The sequence below is a fragment of the Strix uralensis genome, chromosome 15 (genome assembly GCF_047716275.1).
Source record: "Strix uralensis isolate ZFMK-TIS-50842 chromosome 15, bStrUra1, whole genome shotgun sequence".
NCBI lineage: Eukaryota > Metazoa > Chordata > Aves > Strigiformes > Strigidae > Strix > Strix uralensis.
Window position 1 is genome coordinate 15998066 of NC_133986.1, and position 15269 is coordinate 16013334.

General features: G+C 45.7%; 1 protein-coding gene across 1 annotated transcript; it reads right to left on the bottom strand.

Moving 5' to 3' along the window:
• Window positions 1-10629: 10629 nt before the first annotated feature.
• RPS13 (ribosomal protein S13) lies at window positions 10630-14605 on the bottom strand. Its single transcript, XM_074884885.1, has 6 exons — window positions 14513-14605; window positions 14022-14070; window positions 12517-12595; window positions 11853-12022; window positions 11378-11478; window positions 10630-10707 (listed from the first exon to the last, which is right to left on the bottom strand). Exons 1-6 carry the CDS (start codon window positions 14533-14535, stop codon window positions 10674-10676), a joined length of 456 nt encoding a protein of 151 aa, XP_074740986.1. The 5' UTR covers window positions 14536-14605; the 3' UTR covers window positions 10630-10673.
• Between the last annotated feature and the right edge of the window lie 664 nt (window positions 14606-15269).

Here is a 15269-nt window from a genome sequence, read left to right on the forward strand (position 1 = left end):
CCACATGAATTTTACCTTTTAGACCTTGTTTATATGTAAGTATCCAGAAGCTCTTTGACTCAGGGCAAGGAATAGGACACCTCTGCAGCTTCCCAGGGATAGATGGGGCATGAGGGATTAAACATGACAGATTCGGCCTGAGTGGCAGTTGGGTCAAAAGGTCCCTGGTATTGAAGCCCGAAGTAATTACTGTTGTGCAAAACCTAGTGGTCCCGTTGCCTTCCCTAAATACTCCTTACTTAACAGGAAAAGCAGGCAGCATAATATGTAGTGCAGTAGTAAAAGGCTTTTCCAGGGGATTGGATAAATGAACCTAAAAAGTTAAGACAAACTGATCAAATGCCTGGCGCTTGACACCCAGCACTGTCCTCTCATGGCTTTCCTCAGGCAGCATGATCTAGCTGCACTTAATGCCCCAGAGTTATTGAGACCACACCACAGCCCAACAACAAGCCACGGACTGCATTTATGCTCATTATTTTGAGCTCAAAAAGTCCATTTATTGGTCAGCACATGAAGTGTTTACTCCCCTTTTAAGGCTTCGCTTCCACATACTGAATTATTAACATTAGCAAAGAAAAAAAAGGGTAATTGAAGGAAGTTACTCTGAAGAAAGATGTCTTTGTAACTTTATTTTATTAAGAACAGAAACTGCAGCCCTACCTAACACACTCATAATTCTCCATAGACTACAGCATAATTTGGATCTTGCTTTTGTAGCAAGTTTGAACTATAAAAGAACTATGGATTTTAAAAATTAATTTTCAAGATGACAATGGCTTGGTAGACATTTGAAAGACAAAGAGGAGGGTAAAAATAAAAGCAAAACCAATGACTGCTCAGTTACCCTGAAAGGTAAAGAGACAGAGCTACCTGTAACACAAGAAAAGCACTCAGCATACTTCAAGGCTGAGAGAGGAAACATTTGAAGTCACAAAAGGGGAAAAAACACTCTACTGAGAAATCCCTAAACTGCTTTGGGGGTCCCCCTGAGAGGAAATATGACACTGCTATATATAAGGCTAATTATCCTAATTTTATGGGTTTTGTCTTGCCCCTCACAGGACTGCTCGGGCTGTGGCCTGCGTGCCACACAGGGCACGCTAGGGCAATGTCTCCGGGCCACAGCTCCTTCTTCTTGGCTCTTCCCCTTTTTGTCACAGATCTGTGTGGGTCACATAGCAGGGAGACAAAGAGAGTCTCCCAGAAAAGGCACTGGTGTCAGTGGCCTCCTGCTACTGGGACCACCAGAACTCATCTCACGCACAGTTTCCCACACGCGTTGGGTTGATGACGCCAACCAAGCCCAGGCTGAGCACCTGCTGATGCACCAAGCCTCCTCCAGCACCGAGCCAGCTACGTGACCTGCGCACCCACTCGCTTCTGTGCTGCCTCGAGCCAGCTGTCAGGCAAACCTGAACTCTGCAGTCAGACATTGACAGTAAAGAGCATTTAACAGATAGCTGTGCACCAAAAGGGATCCTCTTCTGCCTCCCACTCCTTCACTACCTCTTTCCTTATGTCAGATCTAGTGTCTGCAGACTGAGCTGCAATACTGACTAGAGGCTGGATCGCACTTTCAGCAGCAGCCGGCTAGTGCACCAACATTGCTCAAATAGTAAACTGCAACCTACATAGCTAATGAGAGAACTTTGCATCCTACTCACGGGCTGATAGCAAATGAGGATGTCAAAGATGTCAATGGCAGGACAGGGGAAGAGGATCAGTTAACAGAAAACAGCCCTGCATCCGACAGACAGGGAACGTAGCCAAAGTGCGCAGATACAGAAACATTCTTCTGCACGTGATCTTCACCCCTAGAGCAAGTTGAAGCCTACATCAACATGTATGAGGTTTGGCTCTTCCCAAGCCATGGAACTGGGGAAGGTTCCCATCACCAGGAGCCACCCTGGATGCAGATAGCTGGAAGGTGGCAAATCTGTTTCCCCTTCCTCCTCCATAAAGAGAGAGATGTCTGCAATTCACTGTGTCCTGCATCAAAATGGATAGCAGTTTCTTGTTTGAAAACAGCAATCTTCCTAGCAATGAGAAGTAAATGCCTGCAACTTGGATGGGTGGAAGGTTTCTGTTTAAACTGGCTCTTAACTTGTATCTTGAATGGACTCCAGCAAGTGAAACAGCATTTCAACAGGATGTGCATGTGTGAATGATGCAGGGGTCAGTGTGTGCCCACCAGACACGGGAAGCACAGCAATCAGATGGGCCACCTTTTGTGCCCTCTGGGGAGAGATAATATGGAGCCAGGCACTACTTCTGCTAAAGACTTTTAGCCTGGGAACGAGGTATCTTTAGCAGATCACCAGGATGCGTTGGCTTGGAAGGGAAGTGACGGAAGAGACAGCACCTGGACCACCCCAGCTGTCTGCCTGGCACTCAGGTAGATCAGAGAAAGCTCCAAACAATGCATGTCAGAATCCCAGGCACTTTAACATGCTCCCTGATGAGACTCTGCACTTTAATAAGTGGAGGAGTACGCAGGGACCACGGAGCAGAAAAAAAGTCACTGCTTGAAATACCCAGCACAATCCAACCCATAGTCTGTACTACATTTTGTAGACACAAAAGTGAGGGGTGTTGCTAACACTGCAGACCTCCAGGACAACAGTACACCTAACATTTCTTCACAGTGGCCATATCTTCCCATCAAAAACACACACTGAGAGGGAAATTCCTATCATCTCCAAACTCATGTGAGAAGAAATATGGTTAAGACTAAAAATATACTGATGGCCAGGTCTTTTACATACAACAGGTGCTGGGGCCTGCTCTAGTCTGATGCTAACAGGGCTCACTTTCTATCACCGCTCACGCAGATGTCTAAGGATTAAAAGTCAGAATGCAGGGAGGAAGGCCTATTGTTGAGGTTATTCCAACTAATAAAAGTTCTGTGTTTTAAGACTGGCTGACACACATGCAATACATTCTGGTCTCTTCTCTTTTTTTTTTAAGCTAAGATTCTTGCACATTTTCATAAATCCAGAAGATGGAGCTTTATGAAAGTTCCCATGCTGGCAGATGAACCAAATCCAGGCACATATCTCTAAAGTCTGTGCAAACCCCCCGGAATCAGTACTTCAGCACATCTGCTGTGTTTCAGTGTTTACTCTTACATGACTCTCACCACCACCACTGCAGCTTTCTGAAACTGCTGCTTAGTTTCTCATGCTTCCACAGAGTGAGCCACTGCAAAAAGCTCAGGCTGGAGTTCAATATGTGTGCTGTTAGCAAGTACTGTTGGGTAAACCTCAGGTTCATCATCACAAATACCCTTTCACTTGACCTTCACTACAGAGTGCCATGGGCAAAATATTTCAGTTTAACGTGACTGTTGATCATGTGGTACACTGGAGTGAAAAAGAAAAATACAAGCACATATGTGACAGTGAAAGGAATACTCTCAACCTAAACTGCAAGTTACATAAACACTACTAAACTGCTGCACGCCCTGGGATTATCCATCATTGTGACGAACTGAAGCCAAAGCCTGTGTTTTGTTAAACCATATCTATCATTGGTATCTGCACTATGACATTTCCGATTACAGTTACTTTCAGAGGAGCTTTTCAATTTTGTTGGGCAGACAAATCTAATTGCTGTTTAATACCAAACAACACTGCAGCAGGACGTGATCGCTTTACTTAAATAACATTGTTTTATTAAACTGCTCAGATTCGACCCTTTTAGTTTGATCTTTGGATCAGACCAGAAGCAAGGCTGACAGGAATCCTTATCTAAAATAGAATTTCTGACTAGACCAATTTGTGGCCCTCAGAATTTTATTACACAGCTGCAGAAGGTACAGATGTTTGCTAAGAGGGGAAGACACAGCTTCCAGAGATCACTGAAACATAAGCTTTACCTATGCTTTAAGTGGAATCCTGTATATTAGGCAGCTAAATCAAGGGGATTATTGTGCAGTATTTTACCACAGAACTTGTAAGTCAAGAAGTTTCAAAACTGAGAAGTGACAGTGTCTGACTGTACAACATGGCCAAGCTCCTAACTTTTCCTGCTTTTTGTACCCTCCTTTGCTATATCAAAAGTTGCCATACACAGAAAGACAACAGTATGGGACCACATCATGGTCTGCTCTGAGCTGGTAGGAGGATAGAGGTACACAGCCCACACGAGCACAGGCAGGTAGACAAAGCTCCAAGACAAAGCCTGACTCCATTTCCCTGGTGCCCTATCAAGGAAGGAAGAAAGGCCCAGCCCACTCCCCACTCTGGACAGGAAGGGGTTGGCAAATTTTTCCCTCCACTCTCAACCCTGCACATACACCCGTGCAAAAAAAGGGATTATCCGAACTGCCTACTGCTGTCCAGCAAAGGTCACACTACGGTATTCTGTTCCAGGAGTGCCACACTCTGTGTCCCCAAACATCTCTGTAAACTGCCTCCATGCTCGACCCTACACCACTTCCCCACATATGCCATTTACATATAAATACCCATCTCTCTTTAAAGTGTAATTGTACTACAGGCTCACAGGTAGGACACACGGGGCTGGGACTTAGGGCAACAGAGCTCCATGCCTAGCTCCCCTACTGCCCAGGCAAACTTCATGCCTTCACTGCTTCATGGCTCTGTCTCCCTGGAAAAGGTGGAGGATAGTCTACCCTGTTACCACACAAATCACTGAGATTTATGGGTCAAAAGTACTGGGTAAGAGCCAGACATCAGTGAAATGGTGTTCTTTCAGCATCAAAGTTGCAACACTCACATTTGGTGAATTCCAGAAAATTAAACAGGATCAACTTTGTGGCCTCCTCTGGACCTGCTTGAGCAGGTCCATGTCCTTCTGATGTTGGGGGTCCCAGAGCTGGACACAGCACTGCAGGGGGGGTCTCATGAGAGTAGAGGGGGAGAATCCCCTCCCTCGACCTGCTGGCCACACTGCTCTTGATGCAGCCCAGGACACTGTTGGCTTTCTGGGCTGCGAGCGCACACTGCTGGCTCACAGTCAGTTTTCCATCCACTGATACCCCCAAGTCCTTCTCCACAGGGCTGCTCTCAATCCACTCATCCCCCAGCCTGGATTTGTGCTTGGGATTGCCCTGACCCGTGTTATAGTCCTAGTCTTGCCAAAACCATCAGAGCTAAGCAAGATGTGGTGGACTTTTATTTTAAGGAAAAGATGTTACTGTATTTCCACTGATAAAAAACAAAACAAAAAACCTCACACAGAAACAAGTTCTTTTACAGCCTGTATTTCACAAGAGCTTTCGGTGTGCCCCATTGTCCACGAATGTGTATTATACCAAGAGATGTTTCCACCCCCTTTCTTGCAAATCTCAAATGCCTTTGCCATCAGAACTGATCCTCTGAGATTTGGATCCTTTCCAAGTTCATTTAACCTGATTAATTCTTAATGGCTGTCACTGGTTATTTCACCCAGTCAGTCAACAGCTTCTACAGTTCAAAACGCCAGCCACCCTCTTCCCACTCTGGCATAACACAGGGCTCACGATCTACGGAAATTATTCATCTGCATCATAAAGAATTTGAAGTAGCTGTAAAAGAGATTGATCCCTGACAGCTGCACTAAACTTGAAAGCCCCTTCCTGGCTCTGAAGAAGGAGAATTCTGACCTGAAAAGGGGTTTTGAGTGAGCAGCCTCAAAGGGAATAAAATATTAGCCTGTAAAACCAGCACTCACTAGAAAACTCAGGTGATCTTTTAATGTAGGTACACCTCTTGCCTGAGGCACAGCCAAGGTAATTACTTGCCACACAGTATCTCAAGCTCGAAGGTTGATGTAAGGGGCTGTACTTCACTTCCTTTTGTCCTAAGCACCGAGCAAGCCTACAGAAATTAACTTCTTCTCTAGCGACCAAGCCCTGTAGGACAATGCTACCGTTTATCGTCATATCCTGTACACACTGCTGTGCCATTAACCTTTCATATTGATTCAGCTCCACTTACTGCATCTGTGCTGGTTAACGTCTTTAATAAATCCTGTGGTGACAGGAAAGAAACCAGTGAGCAACACTGTTCATGACAACCGTTACCGGTTTCTAACCAGAAGTAAAATTTATCCCAAAAGCAGGAGAGGGTGGAGAGGAAAGAGAGAAACCTTCATTTCTCCAACTGCAAGCATGTCTAGAAATCCTTGTGAAGCAAGAAAAGGACATTCACAGACACCCCATTTGTGCAGCGAACATTGTTGAACCATTTCCTGTTGCCAAGGTATGTGCTGTTACAGGGAGGTTACCAGGGCACGACGGCGTGTTGTCATGCAAATGATGCAGAGTTATTGAAGGCACTTCCCAGCAACAGCGCACATTTTTTCACTAGTTTGATCCCAGCATTGAAAAGGAAACAAAACAACTGCGTGAACGCGAAGCGGCATTGGCCTAAGCCAGAAATGCCAGCTACCCCAGAGCTATGGGAGTACCAAACCTGCCGTTGGTGAATTCAGTAGGTCCTCCTGCTCTTCATTTAAATGGGAACCGGGAAAGGAACCAGCCCCCGAGTCCAGTGCTTTTTAACTACATTGTTTTTCATGATCTGTAAGTGACACTGAAAACAGTGGAAGAAAGTGACACCCAAACCTTTGCTCAGAAAAATCACAGTATGTTTCATTCACATTTTGCTATTTGGGATTAATTTGCATGCGATGGTTTTGAATTGAAAAGTGTAAAAAGCTTACTGGCAGGACATCCAACTGAAAATGCACTTTAGAAGCTGTTTTCCAGAAAAAGCACAAAAGCATATACTTGCAGCCACACATTTATACATCCAAATAATTTCTTGCCTTTTCCAATTGTTATTACTATAGCTTGGTTGACTTTTTTTTCCCTTTTCAGCTAGAGAAATTCATGGTTCCCAGCAGTGGCAATGACTTATCAGCAGAATAACTGGTACTTAAGTTTCCTTACTTGAAACAAATTACTAGAAGTTTCTTATTTTTCACAGAAGTACTTGTAAACAGGAACTGTTGATAAGAAAAATTCACAGAGATAGAAGATGGTTTATTTGTCTCCAGAAGGGAACCAGCCACACACCACAAAATCCTTCAGAATGAACAGATAAGTAGCACTCAAAGTGTCCTCTGGACATGACTGAATCAGAGCTTTCCCTTAAATCTCTGTCAGGGTTAATCTTTCCCATACTTAACAGTCACCTCTCAAACACTTTCCTGAAAACAAAGGTAGAAACTGCAGGTGGCATCAATCACCTATTGATTTAACCATAGGAATAAAGACTCACCTTTCTGGACTTACCATTCCAGGATGAACTGCAGAAGTGAAGAAAACGTGGAAGTTGTGTCCATACATTTGAATGCTGCCCTAGCTGACCCAAACCAGGGGAAACTAAACTCACGTCACCTAAAGGAACGGAAGAGAACGGGCTTGACTGATTTGGAAAAAAAGGGGGAAATTTCCTTAACAGGAACTCTGACACACCGCCAGAGCGTCAGGACAAACACTTAGAGCACAGAAACTTGAGGGGGGCGGGGGGCAGGGAGAAGATACAGGCCAAGAGAGGGAAGACCTTTGTGGTCCCAAGAAAAAACATTGATTAGAAAGTACTTGGAATCTGCATGGAAAAAACAATCTATAACCCAAAGAATGCCATTTTCCCATCTCCCTGTGCCACGTCCAGTGGAGAAGTCAATGCTTCAGACCTGAAGGAAACCGGTTCTCTCCTTACCACCCGCAGTGACCCAGCAGTGACTGCAACAACCATCATTGTTCTTCCTAAAACCGTATGACAAACCTCCCCAGGGAATGGCAGACAAGCACGGATAGCAGGGGCTCTGCAAGAGGAAAGGGTGCCTCAGCAGCCAGCCTTCAAAACTGTTTGTTCTCCATGAGCCAAAGGGAAGCAGCCTCTGCCATGCACCCCACAGCCCTGGCACAGCTGCAGAGCTGGCAAGGACTGAAGTGGGAGGCTTTTGTGAATCACACTCGCCACACGAACAAGCCTCGTACGGAGCAGCAAAGCACGGCGTGGCCACACGGCTGCTGAGGGGCCCCGGGTACCGTGGCCAGCTGTGGAGGCAGAGGCCCTGCAGCTGCTCCTCTCAGAAGAAGGAAGGGCAGGCTTCACTGCGCCAGAGGGGCCAAGAGAGCTGGGAGCGGGGGAGGCTGCGAGCTCCTTTCTGATGTGTGACCTGGCACAATGCAAGAAAAAGCTCACACCAGGCTAGGGGAAGAAGTAATCATTGCTTAGATTTGTACCTGCTGGGAGAGTGAAAAATACTGCAGGAGGAAAAGGCAACACTGGAAATTCAGAAAAGGCTGCTGGGAATGAGGCAGAAACAGGGACACAGCTTCTCAAGGTTAAGTCAAGGCAAAAGAAACCATAAAGAGACAAGACATTGTGACAGAAAGCAAGAGGGCAGGGGGGCCCAAAGCCTGCAGACTGCTGGGGAGAGGGAAGCCAGGGTGGTGCCTGGAGATAACCATGGGGCAGAGACAGTTTGTGCTGGTTCATAAAAAGAATTCATTTTGGGCAACTATTTGCAGATCTGGATTTATTCCCATTATTGCATCTCTCCAGCCAAGGGAAGTTACAGGACCTTTACCCGGAGCAGCAGAAAAGACTCCACTAATCCTCCCAGGCAGTCACAACCCGTGTTGTCCGTGAGCAGGTGGATGCCAAGCCCTGAGCTGCACCGGGCAGCCCTGGCTCACACAGCACAGACTTCCACTCACCCAGGCCTCTACCACGGCCCTGGGTGAACTCCCCCCATGTGTCCACAGGACCATATTCCTCCTGGTCCCACACTCCCCCCCTCCAGACACACACCGTAGGACCGCATCCTCCAAACGCACTGCTCGGTACCGCGCTTCGCAGGGGCCCGCTCCCCAGGGAGGATTTACCCCTGCCAGTGCCCTGGCTCTGCTGTCCCCACACCTGGCGCTGTGGCAGTCCAGCTGCTGAGCAGACAACCTGGGGCCACTGAGTTTGACCAACGGTGTACCAATTCGGGTCATCAAAGGGGTAAGGGACTGACAACTCTAAGGAGAACGGACAACTAAAGCCAGCCTGTATGATTTCCAGGAAATACAGAATCTTTAGCAACGTAAATAATAGAAATATATGTACATAACAGTACAATCATGGTATCGTTACTGTTCTTTGACAAGAAATTGCCAAATTCTACAGGCAGTAGATATGGTGTACCCCTCTATCCTCAGGAGTACCTTCAACACCTGGATCTGATCTTACTGCAAGCCCAGGGTCTGTCCCCGGGTAATTTCCATTCCCGACAGTACACAAGGTATTTACGTGCTTGTGAGACAGACCCCAGCGCTCTAACAGCCCCTGCCCTTCCCTCCTCTGGCAAGGTCAGCAGCTTTCAGCACCACTGATGGGCCAGATGTCCCACGGGTACAGCACCACCTGCCTCCAGCCCTCCAGCACACCCGTGCTGGACAACACAGTACAGAATGTGTTCAGACCCAAACATCCCAGCAGCACAGCACCCAAGAACTGTGCAAACTTCAACACGCCTCACTGCGTGCTCAAAACCACCGTATCAGTTGGCACCACGTATACAGTAGTACTACAGTTCTAGATCGATCCATCACCTCTTCACCAGCTTGGACCGTCAGCCTTCACACTTCATCTCTAGGTGGCAATATTTGCAATATTAAACTTTTAAAACCATTAATGTTTCAGAAAAAGTGCCATCTGCTGGTAATTTCATTATTTACATATAGCTATTTCAGAACAATGAGCAGTGAAAGTGCCCGTGTGCTTTTCAGCTGGCAACACCTCCAACCCAAAGACTCCCAGCAGTTTTATTTTAATATCATGAAAGGGGTTTATTGCCTCTATATCCCAGAACACTTAATCACCATTGTGAAAGCCTGGCAAGTAATCACCAGAAGCTTCCAGAAATGAAAGTAACTTATTTTGACGGCATACGGAAGCTGGAAATTTAACTTTTAATATGGACCAGACAGTAGCACTTTAGAGCTCAACTGGAATGTAGTGATTTTCTTTTAAAACTCTTAATCACAAGTCTATATTTAACTTCCTAACCAGGGCAGAGGAATCCTTTCTTTCTACAAAACTAAATCCAGAAGTTACCAGGTTCCACTGGTTATGATCTAGAAAGCAGCTACTACACTTTATAAAAGCTACTGCCCTTTGGGTTTAGGGAAAATGACCTCAGTAAAGACAACACCTGAGGATGCTGTCTGTATTTCCAAATCTCAAAGATTATTCTTAAAATTACTTACAAATGACAGTAACTGTCAGGAACTGGTTGATGTCTGCTGAAGCTTTCTGCACATGGAACAGATCCACGTTACCTACAATGAATTAATCAACCTCTCCAATTTTGTTTCCCTTTTTCCCCCCTCCTTCTGCCTAATCCTTTCTGCATTTTCTGAATTTCCAATTCTTTCTCCTGTCATTCTTTTCTTCCACAGCTCTTCCTGCAGGACACAGAGAGACACAGCCCCACATGAATAAAATGCATTTGCTGTGAATGACCAGGTCACTGCTGGTCTGAAATGGCAACAACTACTGCCCAGCTTGGGTACCGTGGGCCACACGTCTGCTCCACCCTGAAACCTTTCCATTTACATGCAGCTTCCTGAACAAGCAGAAGTTTCTATGACACCAACCATTTAGAGACAACACAAACTTAGTTAATGAAAATTTATTCTTTCAGTAAGTCATTGCCAGCTCTTATGCGACCAGGGCAGAAGCTGTTGATGATTCACTAAAAAGAGAAAAAAAAAGAGAAAAAGAGAGAAATATTAATTGCAGAGGCAGTTTTTCAAGCCAGGTGTCAAAAACACCACTTCAGTTTAAAGCTTCATCTACCAGTCCCAAGCTTAATCACTACCCGTTTTTCTGGCTTAAAGATGTCACTCTTCCTTTTAAAATACAAATACTAGGATAACAGCAGAATATTGTATATTCCAAAACCTGGCTAGCTGCATTTAAGTCTTTTCAGAAAAAGAGAAGCTAGACGTAACATCTATGGGAATTCTCCTATGTTGGCTAAACTTTCCTAGAGAAAAACTACAAATTACTTTCATTTTTGCAACAGCTACTAAGCCATTTTTCAGTAAACTTTGAAAGTAACATAAAAGTATAAGTGAAAACAAAGACTGCGGTTTGTATAAAATGTTGTAAAAATTACCTAGTAGATAGTGACTTCATTTGTTGAGGCAATAATTATTTTTTGTAAGTGTTATGAGTCATTTTACCCAGCAATAAGTTTCATTAATTTATCAGTTAATATTTATGAAAATACCTATTCTTTGCTGCCTGGTTTACCTACATGCCTGATCATATTGGACTCTTCACCCTTTGAATGGCCTCAGCGTATTGTTTACTAAACCCACAAGACTTCAGTGAAAATAGTAACGTAAGAGAAGACTTACTACTTCCAATTGGGCGGCAGCACTCTCTTAGTTTTGTAGTAGCGAGCCAACCTATGGATTCTGCTTTCAATCAGAATCAGGCGGAACTTGGCATCTTTATCCTTGAAAAGAAAGTTATATTACAACCAAGCACTACTTTGACTTCTCAATGATGTTCAATTCAGATGGGCTTTAACAAAGTAAAAAATCCACAGCTACTGCTACAAACTCCACATTCCCATTACCAAAGTCTGATGAATCTGGCAAAATCAGACCAGGACCAGGAATATGTGGTTTAAGCAAGGCTTTTAAGATCCTTTTCACAGACAAAGACCATTTTCCATTATCAAAAGGCCTCTCCAAACACCTGAGTTTACTCAAAAGGGGGTGGCTAACAGGAAGCACACTAAGTCTTTGCTTTGTCAAGTTGTAAGTACACAACTGTATTATTTGAAAAAACAAATATAGAGACTTACCTACTTAAATTAGCACTCACCTTTCTGTTTCTCTCAAGATGCTTGCGAACAGCAACAGCTTTCTTGATCAAGTGATAAAGATCCTCTGGAAGGTCTGGGGCCAGTCCCTTCGATTTAAGGATTCTCAAGATTTTGTTGCCAGTAACAAAGCGAACCTGGGCAACACCATGGGAATCCCTCAGGATCACACCTGAAACAAACATTTGTATCTCACACTGAAAAGAAAAACCTTAAACCAATCTTACGAAATCAACCTTATAGTTACAAGATATCCAAAAAAGGTCTCCTCTAAATCAAAAACCTTTCTGGTGGAAACTGTGAACAAATGGTAGACAATGAGTGAGCAAAAGATAACTTACAGAAGCTGAAACACTTTATCAGATAGCACTTAACAGACAGCTAACCCACTCATCACATTTAGGCAGGTAACACATTAAGTGCTACAATATTGGGAAATTTTCAACAGTACTCATTAAAACTAGGTATTCAATCAGCCTTTTCTCTATGGTTAAGAAAGATGTCATAGATATCTTTACTCTAAAAAGTACTGTACCACAGGGATCATTAATACTCTCAGGATCATAATTAAAAAAAAACCAACTCAACATTCACATAGCACCTAAATACACCGCATAGCTCATGACCATAACTAAACTCCATTTAGGAGCGATTCATAAGCCTTACCAATCTGCGAGGGAGTCAGGCCTTTTTTAGCCAGCTTGTAGATCTGTTCCTTGACATCATCAGAAGTAAGTTTCAGCCACTAAAGAAAATCAAACAAAAAAATAAAATCTGATGAACACTGCTTAATACAAAAGCACAGGCTAGCTATACGAATGCTTTTTATAAGTGGTAGAAATAGATGCTTTGTAATGCTTGAAAATCAAGAACTAAAATTGTACTTTTAATGACATAGAAACTTTTTTACATACTATGAACCTATAGTGCTAGTGAAATATGGTAGGGGAAAGGCAGGGGTGAAGGAAGAAAGTCTCTGTTTAAAACACCCCATACAGCCTCTAACCAGCTGCTTTATCATCTTGAACAGCCACAATGGAAGCATGAATACAAACTTACAGACTGCCATTGGGAACTCTTTTAATTGGGCCTTTGACAGAAACACAAAATTGAGAACCATTTAGCCATCTCTCTGTAAAGCACCTACAGAGATCAGTGAAAATCAGACTATAAGTACACAAACTAATTAAAAAATGAAACAAATGGATCTACTTAGAAGTAACAGAAAAGGCACAGTTCTATGTTGAACTGTGCTGACAGAGCCATTGCTTCCATGATTATTAAGGCAAAGACACCACCAACAAGCTAGGCAGTCCTCACTCTTTCAATAAGCTACAAAACCTAGCTTTTTTTTTTCCCTTTTTAATACTGTCACAGTATGAAATAGAAAACCACAGCAAAATATATTTGGAAGTGTTCTGTAGATTACAATTCACAACAGAATACAAAATAAACTAAGCAAAAAAACCCACAGGGTTTTTTAAACCAACTGTAGCATTTGAGCATCCTAATCATTATTAAACCGTTTAACCACCAGCAGTACTTCAAGCAGCGTCACATTATCTCACTTCAAACTGTATCTCTTTATTTTCACATTTTGGGCTTTAATTTCATGTTTGTTTAAGTGTTTTTCAGCACCTGCTTTTTCACATGCACCACAAATTAATCTTTCTGCCAACAGATCTTTCAAGACATAGTAAGTGCGTTGAATGAACCAAGGGCATGTTGATATTACTTAAGTTAGTGCTCTGACCAGCAAATTACTGTCGTAAATAGTTTAGAAAAAAGCCAGTTTATTCCACAATGGTAAAGGCCAAACTCGAGCATGAAGAGAGTAATTTAATCTCTAGGAATTCTCATCATACAAACTAAAAGTAATTGAAGTAGCACTTAAAGAGAGGTACAAAGAAGAAAAGAGACCTTTTTTGCTCAACAAATCACTTAGCTAGGAAACCATACTTGCTTCCTCAGCATTCTAACACCATAGGCTAAGGTAGCATTTTATCAGGCCATAATTTAAAAACGGTGACACAAAATATCGCAGTTCTCTTCGTTTTGTTTCTTCTCCTGGGCACCGCTGAGCTGCACTGGGGGAACTGGACCCTGCGCCGAACGCCACACGGCAGCCGCCTGGGCCCGCCGAAGGGCGCACGGGGCGGGAAGCCACTTACCGTAGGCACACTGCGTCTGTAGGGCAAGGCTGACTGGGACAAGCCCTTCCTGTGGGGAAGAAGCAGATCACACGCTAAGCGGAGCCGGACGAGCTCGCCTGCCGCCCTGACCCGCCACCCGGCGGCCTGCTACAAGCGCTTCCTGCAGGGCCGCATCCAGCGCGCAGAGCCGAGGCCCGCGGCGGCCCAGCCTCCCTCCTCGCCCGGAGACAGGGCCGCCACGAGCACAGGCTGCACCCGGACAGCGCCGGGAACGGGAACCGGCGTCAGTCCCTGCCCAGGGCCGGCCAAGGGAACCCGCACCTCAGCGCCAGCCCGAGCCCTTCCCCACCCTGCCGCCATATCCCCTCAGCCGCCGGCCTCTCCCCCACCCGCCGCACTGCTCCCGCACAGCCTTCCTGCTCCCACATCTGCCCGCTGCGCCCTTTTAGCTGTCGCCACAGCCGCCAGCCACCCCATACGGCAGCGCCGGCCCCGCAGCTGCCGCTTACCCGGGAGCGTGCATGCGACCCATGATGGCGGCGGCAGAGAAGAAGGAGCAGCGCGAGGGGGCGTCCCTTCCCGCCCCGCTTCCGCAGGAAAGGGCGGGGCCACGCCTAGCCCCGCCCCACGCCCGCCAGCCAATCAGTGGCTCCGCGGCCGCGCTGCGCGCGCCCCCAGCCGAGGGCCCGGCTTGCACCGCGGCCTCGCGCCCCGCCCCGGCGGCCCCTCGGCGGGCTGAGGCGGGGCCGCGCGCGGGCCGCGCCCGCCCTCAGGGCGGCTACCGGCGCGGCCCCGGCCCCGCCCCGGCGGACAGAAGAGCAGCACGCTGATGGCTTTTTTTTCCCAGCATAGAGTTTAATGTACTTACAGGACAGTTACGGAGTCACATTTAACCCGTTCGGTACGGGCAGGCCGGAGGGCAATATTGTACATCTTTATTAACGAGCTCGTTTAATTAAAGTATTTGGTTCTTACAGACATACAGACAAGGGGAGGCAAACTGCTCTCCGCGCCTCCCACCGCCTGCAGCACTCGCTCAGTCACAGGGAGGCGGCGGGCCCGAGGGAGAGCCCTGGCGTTAAGGCAGGTGACGGGGATTCCTACACAACCCTCCGTGTAAAAATAGAGGAACGCTGCAGTCAAAGATCGCACATGCTTCCAGAGACAGGGAGCTGTAGGTCGTAAAAAGGCAGTAATAAAAAGTTCAGTGCAAAGTCCTAGGTTAATAGAGAAAAGGAAGAGGTCTTAGCGCAAGCTGTTACTCTG